Genomic DNA, 14,842 nt, shown 5'->3' with positions numbered 1-14,842 from the left:
CAGGGTATTTTGGATCAGTTAACCAACATACTCAATCTGATAAGCCATTTCTTTAGCTATAGGAGCTAAAGGGAGTATCTGTGGTGTTCAGACACAAAGAATGGGGCTTTATTACTATCATTTTTATAGAAAAGGAATTTTCCTTGCCTTCAATTAAGATCACAGTTCCCAAAACAGCTCAATCTGAAAACAGCCAAAGGGAAGCGGTTGGGTCTATTAAACTTCCAAATTACAAATCTACTTTACTTTGAATCAACATTTAGAATTTACAATACGAAGTTAGTGCCTTTGTCCTGACAGATTTTTTTCTTTAGTCTCTTTTAAGTCTCATGAAAACATGAGTCAACTAGATTGATCAGTAAAACCATAACTTTTATATCACTGCTACCTCTGTCCTGATCACAATTTTATTTTTTAAATCTTCAAGGCTAGAGGCTTCTAAACACCTATTTTTTTCCCTTTAAGTATTTCAACTCGACAAATACTTAGAAGAAACACGTGTGCTTTTAAGTAAATACTGGCTTTTTAACAATCAAGACAGCCCAAGGACAACTGCCAGATTAGCCCTCAAATTTGGGGGAAACCATGGATTCAAAAAAGAGCCAAATAAATATAACAGCTGTAGCCAAATAAATATAACAATTTTCCCTTGGAATTGCTAATGTCTATAAATTGATTTTAATCAAGAAAAGGGTAGTGATATTTATCCTGAACTGATGGCTAAAAGCCATACTGTACTTACCTCCAAATAGCTCCAAATCTCTTAAGCCCTCAACAATGAACTTTTCCGAGACCCACCGCTAAAGAGGAAAACCCCAGAGAGAATTAGTACTTCTTCCAAGCCACAAAAAATTAGTGATCAGCCATTAGAAAGACAAAAATACAACTATGAACACTGAATCATGCAGTATAGTTAGGCTACATTACTAAGGAAAAGTTTTGAAAAGAAACTGGGATTCAAATCGACTGAAAACAATAGATTAACTTCTTGCTCTATTCTTCTTTGCCTAATTTGGTGAGCAATTCTTAAATCTAACAGATGACAAGTATACTGGCCCTAATAATGAGGACTGTTTTTGTCCTTCCTGTATATAAAACTGTCAGTCCACGGCTGTCTACTATAGATGCTTTGGGTCATTATTGCCAATTTGAAAAAAATATGATAACTTCACAGCACAGAAAACAGGGATGAAACAGGGTTTCACAAGCCCCTAGTAGTTTGTAAAAGGAATCAGCCAGCTACATATTCTTTCATCCAGTAGGAGTTCTAAAGACATCATCAACATTTAAATTTTCTACCAAGTTTACAAGGATTGAACTAGCATGACTGATCTATGGTTTATATAACTGGTCTATTTCAAACGAGTATGGGTTTCCATCGTACGAATCAGAGGTCTGGTTTCACCTGAATCAGGCTGAGAGAGAAAAGCAGCTCATACATAAAAGCCATGGGAACAAGGCTGCATTTCACTTAAGGCTGGTGTTACTTTGAATCAACATTGAGAGTTTACAACAGGAAGTTAGTGGCTTCCGTGTCTGCTCAGTCCCGTCTGACTTTGCAACCCCCTGGACTGTAGTGTAATCCGGTAGGGTCCTCCGTCCGTGGAGTTCTCCAGGCAAGAATACTGGAGTGGCTTGCCAGTTCCTTCACCAGGGATCTTCCCCACCCAGGAAGCGAACCCACGTCGCTTGCACTGGCAGGTGAGAACCTTTACCACTAGTGCCCCCTGGGAAGCCCTTCAGCTTGAGGGTCTTCTTTCCACTGGGTAGAGTTCAGGCCAAGGAAGGATTCTGTATTTTTTTCCCTCTTAATAGCAAAGTTTATTCTTTCCAATATAAGTTATTCTTATCCACATAAACAGAAGAAAAAGATAAGGAACATTCAGAAATACGTTGCAAAAAAGTTACATAAGGACTATGAATTGAAACTATACCTTCATTCTCTATCCTTCTCTGTATCAATTTTTTCCAAGTAAAAAAGCAACACCCTAAATAAAAAACTTGATATAAAATATTCATATGCACTGTACCACAAAATATAATTTACACCTTAATATTTAAAGAAAGTGGTATATTCAGGTAATTCCCTGATGGCCTAGTGGTTAGGATTCCAGGCTTTCACTGCTGTGGCCCAGGTGCAATCCCTGGTCAAGGAGCTGAGATGCCACAAGCCACAAAAGGAGGTGGTCTATTCACAATGTCTCATTTTACATATACACTGTTAAAGAATTTTAAAATGATTACTACTGCATTTAAATACTTGATATTAAATACTTGATAATAAATAAGACAGTCTTTTACGAAATCATGGAAGCTAAACCCAGTATTTATTCCTGAGGTCATTTTAGCTAGTGAAGTTCTCAGGTGTAATAAATTTTTTCAAAGAGTCTTCAGTTAAAACCTATGATGGCAGTTCCCTGGCAGTCCAGTGGTTAGGACTCCGTGCTTTTACTGCTTATGGCCTGGCCTCAAAAAAGTGTTCCAATGATTACAATTTGATGCTGATTTTTAAAACCCACAAACTCACTGAAAACGTGCAGGACACAGGCAGATCATTAGTGGGTGCATATCTGTGATGAAAAGGGCCAGCAACTCATTTAATGTGTGACTGATACTCATGAAATAAGCCACCTTGTTTCTTTTCTACCAGACGAGCTGGTGGGCATGTGATGTTCTGTGTCTCCAGTCAGCGTGTGCCTGCAACTTCTGTTCTTTGCAGTGGAGGCTGCAATGCCTGCTTGACTTTCTACATCTCTCCCTTCTACATGATTCTGAGCATCACACTGAAAAAAAAAAATGTCTACAATATCTGCTAAAACACACTGCTTTTCGGAAAATAAATATAGTAAAGGCAGAAGAGAAACACTCACCCTAATTCGCTCTGGTTTACTTACAAGAAAAGACATGAGTTCCTAACGTGTAGACCTATTTCAATTTCAAAAATTTAAACCTAAAAGGAAAATAGACACAAGGTGTTAGTCAAGTCCACTTTTGTAGAAATATTTGTTGATTAACAAAAACTTACTGAGTCTACCGTCCAAAGCACTGAACTAAACCTACAAATTGCTAGACTATAAAGACATTTTAGAGAAACTTTCAGTGACAATAAATCTGGAGGTACTATGGCTGAATACATTCTGAAATACTGCATCTCTGTAAGGAAAGTGAAGTTTGTTATAGGTTTTTAGAAAAAATTTTAATTTCTCTTGACCCCTTTGTAGAAGCAATTACCTTTAATTCTTTTGGTTGCTTACCCTTCTTTTTAATCATCGTTTTTACATGTTGTTTACATGTGATGACTTACCCATTTTAGACATTTATCTACTAACTTCCCACCATGGTAGGTGAAAACTAGGCTCTCCTACATCAACTGCACCCTACTTTCCTGCCTTCATTCTCCCAACGTAGTTCTGACATAAATTCTGGTTAAAACCTTGGTCCAGGTTTACACTGCTATGGCTGCACCAACACGGTTCTTGCACGCTAAATTGCTTCGGTCGCGTCCAACTCTTTGTGACCCCACGGACTGTAACTGGCCAGGCTCCTCTGTCCATGGGATTCTCCAGGCAAGTATACTAGAGTGGGTTGCCACGCTCTCCTCCAGGGGATCTTCGTGACCCAGGGATCGAACTCCTAAGGAGTCTCTTATGTCTCCTGCATTGGCAGGCAGGTTCTTTACCCCTAGTGCCACTTGGAAAGCCCAAGGACTTGGTTCTCGGCACAGGCAAACAGTTAGAGACGACTATGTTTTTTGTCTTATACACTCATTCTCCCACACCACCCCCAGCAGTTAATAACTGCCTCATTTTTTCACTTGCTTGTTTTTCCGTGTAGTTATTAACTTTTTCCAAATACCTTAACATTTCTGCTATTAGTCTTATCAATGTATTTTTCCATACACTCAAACTCATTCATTGCAATTTTTCCCTGGGGACTGCCTTCCTGAGGCCCTCCATCCTCTGGCTATAATCTAGACTAGCTACAAAGTATTCAGCCTTTTTAATGTGGAGATGTGGGTCTTCCAATTCTGGGGAATATTATTTTTGTAGCAAGAAACAGCAACAGAAATTCTAATAGTTAAAGGTATACTTCTAGGATTATCCACTAAAGTTATATTTCACTCCTACTTTACAACTTTCTACTTTCCAGGAAACTTCTTCAAACTTTATTTTCTAACCTTTTTGCTAAGTTTCATATTTTTGTTACCCATTCCCAGGACCTTTTGCCACTTCTCAAATGTATGTTTTTTCATATCATCCTGATTTTATGTTTGCTATTTATAGTTAAGAATTTATATCTATAATGGCTAAAGCATAATACATCATGACCAAAGAGGGTTTAGTTCAGGAATAAAAAATCAGTTTAACATTAAAAAACGAATCAACATACACAAAATTGTTTTTGAAGCTCCTTGCAAATAAAGAACAACCAATTTTAAGGAATTTTTAAAAATGATGTAATTTTATCTTATTAACTGAGTAAACAAGTAAAAATACAATCATTTCAATAGATGGAGAAAAACCATCTAACAAAATTCAACACTAAGCCACAAGTTTTTTTAAAAAAAACTCTTAGTCAACTAGGAATAGTCAAAAAAGAATAGGACAGAAATGGGATTTACCAAGTCAACTTGGTAAAAGATACATATAAAAAATTTATAGCCAACATCTATTAATAGTAAGAAGAATGAATGAGTTTCCTCTAAGGACAGAAATAAAGCAAAAACGTTATCACTTCATCACTAAATAGTGGTCTTGGCCAATGCAAAAAGGCAAGAAGAAATAAAAGGCATACAGATGGGAAAAAAGGATGTAAAATTCTTTATTCATAAATAACAAGACTGTATACATAGAAATCTAATGGAAGCCACTCAGTCATGTCCAACTCTTTGCGACCCCACTGACTGTACAGTTCATGGAATTCTCCAGGCCAGAATATTGGAGTGGGTAGCCTTTCCCTTCTCCAGGGGATCTTCCCAAGCTAGGTCTCCTGCATTGCAGGCAGATTTTTTACCAGCTGAGCCACAAGGGAAGCCCAAGAGTACTGGGGTGGGTGGCCTATCCCTTCTCCAGTGGATCTTCCCAACCCAGGAATCGAACCGGGGTCTCGTGCATTGCAGGCAGATTCTTTACTAACTGAGCTGTTAGGGAAGCCATACGTAGAAACCGAAGTATTCTACAAAAAAAAATCATTTAACTTATTTATAAAGATTGATTATAAAACCCAGTTGTATTTCTATATATAGCAACAACCAATCAGAAAATGAAATTTTAAAAATATCATCAATAAACCAATGAAAACATAAAATGATTAGGAATAATTTTAATAAACTATGAGTAAGACCTGTAAAATGATAAAACACTGCTAAGAGAGATTAAAGACGATCTAGCTAAAAGATATGCCATGTTCATAAACTGGAAGACTCAATATTATTAAGATGTCAATTCTCTCCAAACTGATCTACAGATTCAGTGCAACGCTTATCAAAATCCCAGCAGACTTTCAAAAGAAATTGATAAGCTCAGGCTAAAATTTACATGGAAATATGAGGGACCTAAAACAGCCAAAATAATTTTGAAAAAGAAAGTCAGAAGACTTTTATTACCTGAACTCCAGACTTACTTTATTGCTAAAATAATCAAGATGGTGTACTCTGGTCTAAGGATAGATATATGGGTCAATGAAACAGAACAGAGAACCTAGAAATAGACCCATACATATATGGTCAATTACTTTTCAAGAGAATGACCAAAGTAATTTTATGGGGAAAAACAGTCTAGATACAACTTGATATTTATTTAGAAAAAAATGAACCTCAATGCTGACCTTATACTGCACACAAAAATTAACTTGAAATGGATCACAGAACTAAAGAAAAAGTTATAACTACTAAAGAAAAGAGAGGAGAAAATCTTCATGATCCTGGGATAAGTAGAGATTCAAAAATAGAACATCAAGAGCATAAAACATAAAAGAAAAATATGACAAATTAATCTTTATCAAAATTTAAAATGTCTGCCTTAGAAAGACACCACTAAGAAACTGAAAAGATTGGGAGAAAACATACTCTGTGTGCGTGTATGTCTGTGTGTGTGTGTGTGTATCTACAAAGTACTTTATATACAGAATATATAAAGAATTTCTATACTCAATAAGATAACCCAGTTTAAACAATGGCAACAGATCTGAACAGAAGATAAAGGAGTGGCCACTAAGCACATGAAATGATGTTCAACATTACTTGTCATCAGGGAAATAAACATAAAACCACAATGAGATACCATTAAACACCCATCAAAACAGCTAAACATAAAGACTGACAATACTAAGTGTTGACAAGGACATCAACCAGCTGGAACTCTCATACATTGCTGGTGAGAATGCAAACAACTATGGCCCCTCTGGAAAATAGTTTAATAGCTTCTTATGACTCAATAATTCTGCTCTAGGTCATCTACTCAAGAGAAATGAAAACATATCTTCTCATTAGCTTGTATATGAATGTTCATAAAAGCATATTCAAAATAGCCCCAAGCTGAAAACAATTCAAGCATCTACCAACTGGTAAATAGATTTTAAAAATGTGGTACAGGTCAGGAAGCAACAGTTAGAACTGGACATGGAACAACAGACTGGTTCCAAATCGGAAAAGGAGTACGTCAAAGCTGTATATTGTCACCCTGCTTATTTAACTTATAGGCAGAGTACATCATGAGGAATGCTGGGCTGGAGGAAGCACAAGCTGGAATGAAGACTGCCAGGAGAAATATCAATAACCTCAGATATGCAGATGACACCACCCTTATGGCAGAAAGTGAAGAAGAACTGAAGAGCCTCTTGATGAAAGTGAAAAGAGGAGAGTGAAAAAGTTGGTTTAAAGCTCAACATTCAGCAAACTAAGATCACGGCATCTGGTCCCATCACTTCATAGCAAACAGATGGGGAACAGTGTCAAACTTTATTTTGGGGGGCTCCAAAATCACTGCAGATGGTGACTGCAGCCATGACATGAAAAGACACTTACTCCTTAGAAGGAAAGTTATGACCAACCTAGACAGCATATTAAAAAGCAGAGACATTACTTTGTCAACAAAGGTCAGTCTAGTCAAGGCTATGGTTTTTCCTGTGGTCATGTATGGATGTGAGGGTTGGACTATAAGGTAAGCTGAGCACCGAAGAATTGATGCTTTTGAACTGTGGTGTTGGAGAAGACTCTTGAAAGTCCCTTGGACTGCAAGGAGATCCAAATAGTCCATTCTAAAGGAGATCAGTCCTGAGTGTTCATTGGGAGGACTGAAGCTGAAGCTGAAACTCCAATACTTTGGCTACCTGATGCAAAGAACTGACTCATTGGAAAAGACTCTGATGCTGGGAAAGATTGAAGGCGGGAGGAGAAGGGGATGACAGAGGATGAGATCGTTGGATGGCATCACCAACTCAATGGACATGAGTTGGTGATTGACAGGGAGGCCTGGCGTGCTGCAGTCCATGGAGTCGCAAAGAGTCATACACAACTGAGCGAGTGAACTGAACTGAACAGACACCAATGTAATACTACTCAGCAATAAAAAGGGACAAACTGCTGATATAGGCAACAATTTCAGGTTAAGGGGGAAAAGTCAGACACAAATCTACATACTCTTTCCATTCACGTAAAATCCTAGAAAAAGCAAAAGTACGACAGAAAGCAGGTCTGGGTTGCCTGGACCCAACAGTGAGATAAGGGACCAACTTCAAAGAGATACACGAGAACTTTTCAGGGTGATGGAGAAGGTCTCTCTCTCTATTGAATGGTGGTTACGTAAGTGTACTTGTCAAAACTCAACAAATTGTACACTTGACACAGGTATATTTTGTTACAGGTAAATTATATCTGAACAAAGCTGATTTTCAAAATAAAATGACTAACATAAATACTCAGCTATGCTTTTGAAGAATCTAGGGAAAAAATCAGCTACATTTCCATTCTTTTTTTCAGGTGGGCTAGGGTTGTGAGGGGCTTCCCTGGTGTCTCAGCTGGGAGGAGAAGGGGACGATAGAGGATGAGATGGTTGGATGGCATCATTGACTTGACGGACGTAAGTTTGAGCAAGCTCTGGGACTTGGTGGTGATGGACAGGGAAGCCTGGAGTGTTGCAGTCCATGGGGTTGCAAAGAGTTGGATACAACTGAGCGACCGAACTGAAGGTTGTGAGGGGCTGTGTAATCTGCTAAGAGATGTGAGAGGAGGGAGGTGAAAAAAGACCAGAGAAAGGAATGTTAGTTAGAAACCAGTATAATTAAAAAAAGAAAAAGAGGGAATACAATTATTCTGGGCCACATCTGGGGTGATATGAGCCTGCGGCAGAAAGAACATTGAGAAATAGATGGGGATGGGTGGGAGGGAGGCTCTAGAGGGAAGGGATACATATATATAGCTATGACTGATTTGTGTTGCTGTAAGGCAGAAACCAACACAACACTGTAAAGCAATCATCCTCCAATTAAAAAAACAGATGGATAAGGACAAAGAAAAATAAGTTAGTAAGGACACCGTAAGTCACTGAGTCTATCCTCCACTCTTTGGTAGAACAGCTTTATAAACACCTGGATATAAGGTTATCAAGTCTCTGCTTGAAAACTCACTACCTAATCAGGGAACCTGTTCTACCTGTGAACAACTCTGATGACTTTTTTGTGTGTGTGCCTGAGTAACTGCAAAGAGTAGTTGTGTCAAAGACAAAACAGGAAAAGTCAGAGATGGAAGTTATTTTCGTGGAAAGATGAGTTTGAGTTTTTAAGTTATGCTGCAGTTAAGAAACCAGTTTTATATCCCAAGTGGAAATAGCATTTAGTTAGAAAAGTAAGGCTGATGCTTAAAAGATGGGTTAGAGATGGCTCTGTGGACTTGGGAGTCAGCAGCTAAAGCTGTACGAGTGACAGAAATTCACTTTAGAAGAAAATGCTGAGAGAAAAGCAGAAAGCTGGGAAGTAAGCATTGGGATAAGTTCATATTTAGGACATGGACATGGAGCTTCTTTTAGGACATGGAGCATCAAAGGCAATGGACTTCCCAGGTGGTGCAATAGCAAAGAATCAGCCTGCCAATGCAGGAGAAGAGTCAAAGATTTGATTCCTGGGTCAGGAAGATCTCCTGCGGCAGGAAATGGCAACCCGCTCCAGTATTCTTGCCTGGAAAATTCCACAGACAGAGGAGCCTGGCGGGCTACAGTCCATGGGGACCACAAAGAGTTGGGTATGACTGAGCACAACTTCAAAGGCAGGTAGGAAACGGAACCCAAAGAAAAAACTTTAAAGATACTGCTTCCCCTCGGGGACCACTTACACTTTTCCAATCTATTCATCTTTTGCCTGTCCTTTTGCTATAGGAAGTCCTATCAGACTGCCCCACCCCACCCCAGTTAGATGCTTGGCCTGTGTATTCAATCCTTATACATACCACTCTCTCAACGGCCTATTTATCATTTTCTGTCACTAGAGTCTGCGAAGGCAGGGAATGCATCTTGTTTACAACAAGAAACAGCATTCCCAGGGGCTACTGTGACCAACACTTAATATGGACATTCTTGTGTCTGTTAAATTAATAATAGTGAAAATAAAGCAGCAGACACTTATGGTGAACTTAGCATGTGCCAGCATCTGTGCTAAATGCTTCATGGAGATCAGCTCACAATAAGTTATTAGTGATCCTCATTTTACAGATCAGGAAATTAGGACTCAGGTTAAATGCCCAAATTACACAGACATGGGACTTCCTTCGCAGTCCAGGGGTTAAGACTCCCTTCTGTCACTGCAGGAGGAGCAGGTGGGGAACTAAGATCCCACACGCTGTACGACATGGCCAAAAAATTAAAATAAAAACAACAACCAGTAACCGAAGTTACACAGGCAAGTAACAGAGGACTGAGTCGGTCTATTCTAAAGCCTGTGCTCTAGAAGCTGTAAGTGATAACAGAGAAGCTTAGGGAGAAGCCTCAAGACTGAGTGTAAAGATGTAATGACTGAAAAGGCATCATCTGATTTGATAATGCTGACCAGATGCTAAATGGTATAGAAAGGAAAATTTATTTACCTTATCAATTTTTCTTTTTTCCCTATTTTTGTCACTGGTTTTCTAAACTTCTTCCATGTCTGGGATTACAACTATAAACACTGCATTTGGGTCACAACACCTCTAAGAAATCTAGTTAAAGGGCAACAGATTTAACCAGTTCAACACTTTATCTTATGGCTGGATAGGCTTGAGGCAGATAATCAGAAAAGACTTGGTTTCTTCAACTTTCAGGGACAACAAACAATGTTGGGGATTTCTAAAGAAAAGCATAGATCAGTCAATGAAAAACTGTCTTAATGCCACAAAAACATATTGGAATTCGGTTCTACCCCAACAAATGTTACAATAAGGATCAACTGGCACGTCTTTTCCTCTTTGGGAAGAAGTTCGAATATAGTAGGATACCTTAGCAGAAGGCTGGGCAGAAAAGTTGGTTCCCCATTTCCTGAAAACTTGAACAATTTTATTTAACCACTCCCCTCCCTCGCGCTCACTTCCCTACCCCCATCCTGCATCTCCACCCCAAGGTGCTGTGGGCACTTAAGCATTTTGGAAAACAAGACAATTAGAAGCTCTGTTTAGGCTGATTCAGGGAATACCTGAGCGCTCTCCTTATGAGGGCTTCACCTACTGCTGCCTGTGTCGCCTGGGAAGAGATGCGGTGAGGGGGGCGCAAACGGGCTGCGGGGAGAGGATATGCCGCCTCTTCGCTACATCAGGACAAACTGTCACCTTGGGCCCCAGGTTTCCCACCTGGAAATCAGGCGGGAAGGGGAGAGGAAAAGCAGGCGCTCGCCTCTTCCGCCCGGCAACTCCGCTGCGGTGTCTCCGGGCTAGGCCCAAGCCTATTCTCTTCTCGGGCTACAGCCCCCCATTGCGGGAATCGAGAAGGATTCGGGTTTACGTAAACGGGGCCCGCGGAGGACGACGGAGGCGAAGGGTGGCTGCTATGATGAAGGCCCGCCCCTGAGGAGATGGAATCGGCGTCAGGGCGAGGAGGAACTGATCCCCGGAGCGCACCAGGCGGCCCCCGCCAGCCCGGTACCTGGTCCTGGAGTTAGCAAGCAGTCCCGGCCAGTCTCAGCTCCGCCTCCTTGGTTTAAGGCCGCGCGGCCGCCAGGCCGGTTGCTGGGAGGGAGGTACGCAGCGTGCCATGCGCAGTAGAGGGACGCGGGGAGGGCTGGCAGGGGAGAGCTCCGCCCCGCCGCAAGTGGGGCGTTCCGTCCCGCTCCGCGCGGGAGAGGAAGCCCCGCCCCGCCCCGGCCCCCTGGGCTCGGGCGCGGCCCGTGGGGAAGCTCCGCCCCGCCCCGGACCCCTGGACCCGGGCGAGGCTCGTGGAGAAGCAGCGCGGTTCCTGTGTCTCCTCGAGTGCGGCGGGCTTTTTCTTAGCAGCAACCTCTCACAGAACGGTTCTCCAGTTCTGAGTCACCTGATTACGCGCAGCGCAAACCTGAGGGCATTCGGTCTCCAACAGATGAAACCTGTGTTCCCGCGTGTGGAAGCAGAGACCTAGCTTGTCCTTGATGTGGTCTTCTTCGGGGTCTGAAAAGGGCTCTGTGAGCCTCGGTCCCGGAAGCAGGAAGGAAGTGGGATGATTTCAATAATGAAGAAAGAGTCAAGGGGACTAGAGGAAGGCAAACCAACGCTGGCTGCTGACTTGGCTACTTTGGGGCGGGTTCTTTTTCCTTTCCTGTGGTAGGACTTTAGGAAAAATCAGTCTCGCACTTTCTTTGAAGATGTCTTAAACGCCCCTCACTTTGGCCTCCCGGGCACCAGACTGACAAGCTACAAAGGGGAAACCCACCCGTTCTCTGTGCCGCCTTCTATAAAGGGAGGGAAACTGCTCAACTATCTTTTTTTGTCCTGAATCCTTCCGTACCCACGACTTTGAGACATGTGCTGTTTGCAAAAACCTGTTAAGTTTGCCTTTCTGGGAAGGCTAGCCTCAGCCAAGGGATGCAGGGCTTGAGAAAGCCATGAAGCAATGAATGATGGAGCAAGACTTCCGTGAGCCCGCGTTTTTTTTTTCACTGACTTGCTCCTCTCACGGAGGCGGGGGTGGGAGGGGGCTGGATCCAAAATTGGATCTACACCATCCAATAATGAACACTAGCCCTTCCTGGCTAAGATCCTTGACACAGATTTATACCTAACTTCCAAGATGGGTGAGTTCACCTACATTCAAACGGACTGGTGGAAATTTGATGCCTAAGTCAATGTGAACTTTTTCCAGTACATCTCAGGATCTTACTGAATTTTACACACATCAGTCTGATCTTATCTATTGCTTTAGCATTCCCAAGCAATATTCTCACTATTCTCTCATTATCAAATAAGATCCTTACCCAGCAGCGAACTTAGTAAATTGACAAAGCAAGATAGTAGCAGAAAGTGAAGTAAAATCCTTGTGATGTTCTTTGGAAAAGATCATTTTGCCATGTTCAGTTCAGTTCAGTTCATTTCAGTCGCTCAGTCGTGTCCGACTCTTTGCGACCCCATGAATCAAAGCACGCCAGGCCTCCCTGTCCATCACCATCTCCCGGAGTTCACTCAGACTCACATCCATCGAGTCCGTGATGCCATCCAGCCATCTCATCCTCGGTTGTCCCCTTTGCCATGTAGTCTTTGAAAATGAGTACTAGAGGAGTCAGTGCCTGAAAAGATGCCAAATTTAATGCAGCCACCAGGATAGGGAATTTAAATACAGAAGTACTTCCCATCTGATACCCAGCCCTGTAGCTACATCATTTTCTAGCTGGATGTCAGTTGGTCAAGGGGGCTACAAGGTCTCACCATCTTCATGACTGCCCACAAAAGCTAGTTTGAGAATCTTCTGCCTAGACTGTTTAAAGGAGCAAATTTCCTTGCAGAAAGGTCTCCTAAATGCAGATAACTTAGAAAACTGGTGTAATGAAAGGCCAATTTTTAAGGTGTACAAACTCAGTGTCTTCTTTTAACTTAAGAGTTCTGGGGTGCACAAGCTCCGTAATGCTTCTCACTTATGTATAGTAAGGGCTAGAACGCTTCAAGATTTCTGGAGCCTTCTGAAATCTGCTTGAAGTCCAGAGGAATGGAGATGGGACTGATGAGCACTGACTACAATGCCCTCTTCAAGATAGCACATAAATTAACTGTGGGAACAACAGAACTAATTGCCTAGAATACTCGAAAGACAGCTGGAAGTGCTTATGATGTGTAGTTTAACAAGAGAGCAGCATTATTTAATTTATAGAGCATTTTATATGTCTAAGCACTTTATGTGTGCTAAGTTGCTTCAGTCGTGTCTTAGACTCTTCGACCCTAAGGATTGTAGCCTGCTAGGCTCCTCTGTCCCTGGGATTCTCCAGGCAAGAATACTGGAGTGGGTTGCCATGCCTTCCTCCAGACCAAGGAATCAAACCTGCATCTCTTGTGTCTCCTGCATTGGCAGGCGGGTTCGTTACCACTAGCGGCACCTGGGAAGTCCTGAGAACTTTATACCTATGATCTAATATGATCCTCTGAACAGGCATTTCAGAAAGGTGAGAGTGGATGATGCCCACTTACAGATGAGGAAAGAGACTTGTTACAGCACTACGAAGCACCTGGGTCGCAACCCACAAACCCAGAGCTCTTTCCTGAAGCAGAAAACTGGCTTCAATTCTAGCTATGCTTCAACCTTGGTAAGTAATGTAAGTCCATGCAAGAAAAAAGCAACAGAAAGCTATTTAAGCATTTAAGTTGAAAATGTGATAGGAAAGCAAAGTTGATACAACAAATAACCTAAATACTTATATGGAACTAAATACTTTAAAAGGCCTGGGTGTCTTTTAAAGAAACAAAAGTTACACTATTTGGAAAAGCAAATAGGTGGAATTAAAGAGGACAATTAATTTTAAAAGATGAAAGTAAAACCTAGTAATATCCATTAAAAGCAATACAGCAATAGACATGAAGTTCTTCCTTTTAAGTGAAGTCGCTCAGTCGTGTCCGACTCTTTGCGACCCCATGGACTGTAGCCTACTAGGCTCCTCTGTCCATGGGATTTTCCAGGCAATAGCACTGGAGTGGATTGCCATTTAAAAAAACATAAAACTCTTTTCTGAAATTTGTATCATTTCTCAGGTCACTGCTGAGATGATGACATTCAACTTGCACAAAGATAAAACCATCACACTTATCCAAATGCAAATAAATAAATCTTTGGCCCATCACCAAATTTCAGAAACTAAGAAAAGCAGTATTTTTCACTATTGTTTTAGCAGTCTGTAATAGAAGCCACTTACGAGTGTAACTGTCTCCTCTCTCTTATCTCTTTTCAAATTATTTACAATGAGTAGAGGCCAGAACTTAAAGAAAAAGAAGCTTGGAATGATAAAGTACAGTATTTCGTCCCTTGCACCAAAACCAATAGGTCCCTGTACAACACTGCTCTAAATATTTTCTCATTTCCAATTCCCATTGGATGGGTGGAATGAGAATGCCAATTGTCCCATTTAAAGAAAAGTTTCACATTGGTGCCTGACAAGGAAAGGTTCTATCATTAAGGAAACAGAATTGTAAACTACCCGCCCCCTACCCCAAATAAGCTGTCATGTTTTGTGTAGACACACGTTATATCTATAACTTAGAGAACTCCGAAAGGATCTGCTTGGTTTCCACTGAGAGAAAGAAAAGCAAAACAGAATAAAGCAAAAATACACCACTTGGAGAATAAACCTAGATGATACACTTTTATAGTGCTATCATTTACAGGAGAATTTTGCACGTATTACCTCTTGGTGTTGATCTACATGTGAGGCAGGTAGA

The 14,842-nt window shown here is 41.2% G+C and overlaps 1 protein-coding gene across 12 annotated transcripts in view; it reads right to left on the bottom strand.

Annotated features, from left to right (window-relative positions):
- STRADA (STE20 related adaptor alpha) overlaps positions 1–11,210 on the bottom strand; it is a 30,796-nt gene extending 19,586 nt beyond the window's left edge. Inside the window, exons 1-3 of one of the 12 annotated variants that reach the window (XM_040245008.1) lie at positions 11,100–11,210; positions 2,871–2,950; positions 743–800 (exon numbers count right to left, since the gene is read on the bottom strand). In XM_040245008.1, the coding sequence (XP_040100942.1) occupies positions 743–800; positions 2,871–2,906 (94 nt within the window). In that variant the 5' untranslated portion in view covers positions 2,907–2,950; positions 11,100–11,210. Of the gene's footprint in view, positions 1–742; positions 801–2,870; positions 2,951–10,653; positions 10,783–10,807 lie in introns of those variants that run through there. The other 11 variants (XM_040245007.1, XM_040245005.1, XM_040245009.1 and 8 more) reach the window with 11 other exon arrangements.
- Positions 11,211–14,842: the final 3,632 nt, after the last annotated feature.

This window comes from Oryx dammah, unplaced genomic scaffold (genome assembly GCF_014754425.2).
Source record: "Oryx dammah isolate SB20612 unplaced genomic scaffold, SCBI_Odam_1.1 HiC_scaffold_8, whole genome shotgun sequence".
Classification (NCBI taxonomy): Eukaryota; Metazoa; Chordata; class Mammalia; order Artiodactyla; family Bovidae; genus Oryx; species Oryx dammah.
This window is presented reverse-complemented; position numbering and strand designations above follow the sequence as displayed.